This window comes from Limulus polyphemus, unplaced genomic scaffold (assembly GCF_000517525.1).
Source record: "Limulus polyphemus unplaced genomic scaffold, Limulus_polyphemus-2.1.2 Scaffold7053, whole genome shotgun sequence".
In the NCBI taxonomy this organism is placed as follows: domain Eukaryota; kingdom Metazoa; phylum Arthropoda; class Merostomata; order Xiphosura; family Limulidae; genus Limulus; species Limulus polyphemus.
Window position 1 is genome coordinate 20,225 of NW_013672663.1, and position 2,831 is coordinate 23,055.

General features: G+C 30.9%; 1 protein-coding gene across 1 annotated transcript in view; it reads right to left on the bottom strand.

Annotated features, from left to right (window-relative positions):
• Nucleotides 1–1,800: 1,800 nt before the first annotated feature.
• The window catches only part of LOC106474303 (solute carrier family 25 member 35-like), an 8,843-nt gene continuing 7,812 nt past the window's right edge, over nt 1,801–2,831 (bottom strand). The window contains exon 3 of the mRNA XM_013934991.2: nt 1,801–2,510. Coding sequence (XP_013790445.1) covers nt 2,175–2,510 — 336 coding nt within the window. The 3' untranslated portion in view covers nt 1,801–2,174. The remainder of the gene's footprint in view (nt 2,511–2,831) is intronic.

Below are 2,831 nucleotides of genomic sequence, written 5' to 3' on the forward strand. Positions count from 1 at the left end.
CACTGTGAGGTAAAAACGGCTGCTGCTATGATTTTGTCTGGTTTATGAGCTCATTGCTGTCCTAATTTAGAATCTTCTTTTTAATAAATTCTTGAAAATGTTAAAAAAAGAGAGAGAGAGAGAAAGGGGGCCCGTGCTGGCTCTCGACGTTCCTGTCACACATCACCAACTCTTCAGCTACTCTTTTACCAACATATAGTGGGATCGACCATCACATTATAATGCCCCCATGGCTGAAAGGGTGAGCATGTTTGGTGGCACAGAATTTGAACCCGCGACCCGCAGATTGTGAGTCAAGCACCCTAACCACCAGATCTGTTCTTAAGCTATTAGTAGATGCAGGAAATAATAACGTTTGATCATCGATGTATTTACAAGAACTATAACACTTCTATTATTTGGTAAAATAATTCATTTTCAAGCTTTCCTTGATCCTACTTAAGTGTAGTTTAGAGTTTATACATACACACGGAAATTAATGTTCATACATGTTACAGTAGAGCCATTGGACCAAGAAAATCCTATCTGAATAAGAATGTAGTATCCACATGATGCAGCAAAAAAGTTATTTAAAGGAACAGAGCCTCTTCTGAGTTTTATATGTTGTTACGGATTTATATAGCTCATGGTGTTTATTAACTATTGTGTATTACTACAACATTTTATAAACATGCTCTGTTTTACTTAAAATTTATGGAATTACGAGTTTTAATTATGGGAAAATGTAAAACTGTTGTTTATATTGTTCACAATGCTTCACCATCATCAGTTTCTGTATCTCACCTGATGATGTCAGGTAAACCTGGTGAAACGTTATGAACAAAATATACAAAAGTTTTACTGTGTACAACCGATAAAAAAAAACTTGTGTGAAGTTTAAAAACATAAGTTGTTTTTAATATTTAATAACAGACAATGTGTCCTGGATTTTAGTATGCTGTTCCAGTTCTAATTGCAATTTCAGTTTTTGGTTTTAATGTGCTCCAAGACAATCACGAGAGTGCCTAAATATCATCCTGACAGACTGTTGGTTTATAAAATATTAATTTTACAAATCTCACCGGACATGATATATTACTTTTTGCTTCATAGAATTGACAGAATATTTGAATTGTATTCCAAGTTGACCAGCACCGAGCTTTATCCACATATAAGATAATGTGTTGTTTGTTAAGGCATACAATTTAACCAATCACATTTCGCTAAATTCTTATACACTCAATTCAGTTACGTTTACATAAATACAATAGGTAAGTTAAAAACCTTTTATGCTCGTTTCCACTAGTCTGACATAAATTAAGCGAACTCCTTCTGCATAATATTTATTCTTAATAAAAATATCAATAACTTTTTAAACAATGCAAAATATAAAACCACACACACACGTAAATATTAAAACAATTCTGCTAACTCTTCTACCATAGTTCTACTCATTAAACGATTCCTTCGATATTTGTCATCGTTACATTTACAGACTTAATATATTATTAAAATTTATAGTATCCTTTGCATATTCGTAATTTCTCACTTTAAAATTTATAACAAATTTTAAGTGTGAAAAATTTTGCTAAATAATATTTCATACCTACATTCAACTTGAAGAACAAAAAAAAATATCACTAACATTCACATTTATTATTTAGTTTGGCAAATATATAAATTTGTTGCTTTATAGTCATCAAAAAAAACATATTTTCACTAAAAAGACTTTAGGAAAAACTAGTCTGGAAAAAGAATCATTAAGTTAAGAATATATTCTACTGTGCATACAGCTGTATCGTTATATGTTGTTTTTTTAAAAAATAAATCTTAAATAATATTTATCAAAGTATTTTCTTTTGTGCACAAATGCACCTAAGATTATTACAGCCCCTAGATATAAAACAATAAATGTAAGACTGACAGAATACTCTAGAAACCAATGCATTTTAATGATATGCATATATGAAATACTTTTTTTAGTCGTTTTAAATTGATTTAAAACTTAAAAAAAATTTCATTCAACCTAACAAATGCTTTTTTTTTTTTTAAGGAAGAAGAAAAAGACTTCACTAAAAGTTTTAAACGAAACATAAGAAACTTATGTTTATATAACCTAAGCACTAATACGCTTGAAAAAAAAAAAACCCTTCATAGTTCTCAAGATTTTTTTTTTATCTTTAAATATGAAGTATTTATGGTTGCAAAAAATCTACATCCTCGGGGGCGGAGATGTGGTCATAATACTTGCGGAATTCATTCCAAAACATTAGGCTCAAGACAGTATGTGGACCCAACCTTAAAAGAGAAGCTGACCATCCCTTGTAATAACCTAAAATTCCTTCAGTTGAAAAAATCTTAAAAAAACAATCAGAGACTCCCCTGTATAGAAGTCCTTTTCCCCTCGAGTCAACTCCTTGGTTGTAGAGCCGGGTCGAGATGACGTCAAAGGGAGTCATAAGGGCAACAACGACTGCTCCAGATAGCATGCTTGCTGCTAGAGCACATGAAACACTGTCTCGTGGAAAGATCTGTCAAGGAATTGTGTTAATTTTTTGTTGTGCTTGATGTAATACACCAATAAATAGTATAAAATACAGAATGAACTAAAGAGAAAACAAGTAGTTTACTATCATACAATGGTCAAAAAATATGTATACGTATACAACCAAATAAATCAAAACCATTGCCAGAAACATTAAAGGTCACTTAAAACAAATGGAACAATGTTTTAACTCCGATATATATATATATATACACACATAGATTATTCAAACACATATCATATAAATAGTGTTAAACATTAAAGGTCACTTAAAACAAATGGAACAATGTTTGAACTCCGATATATA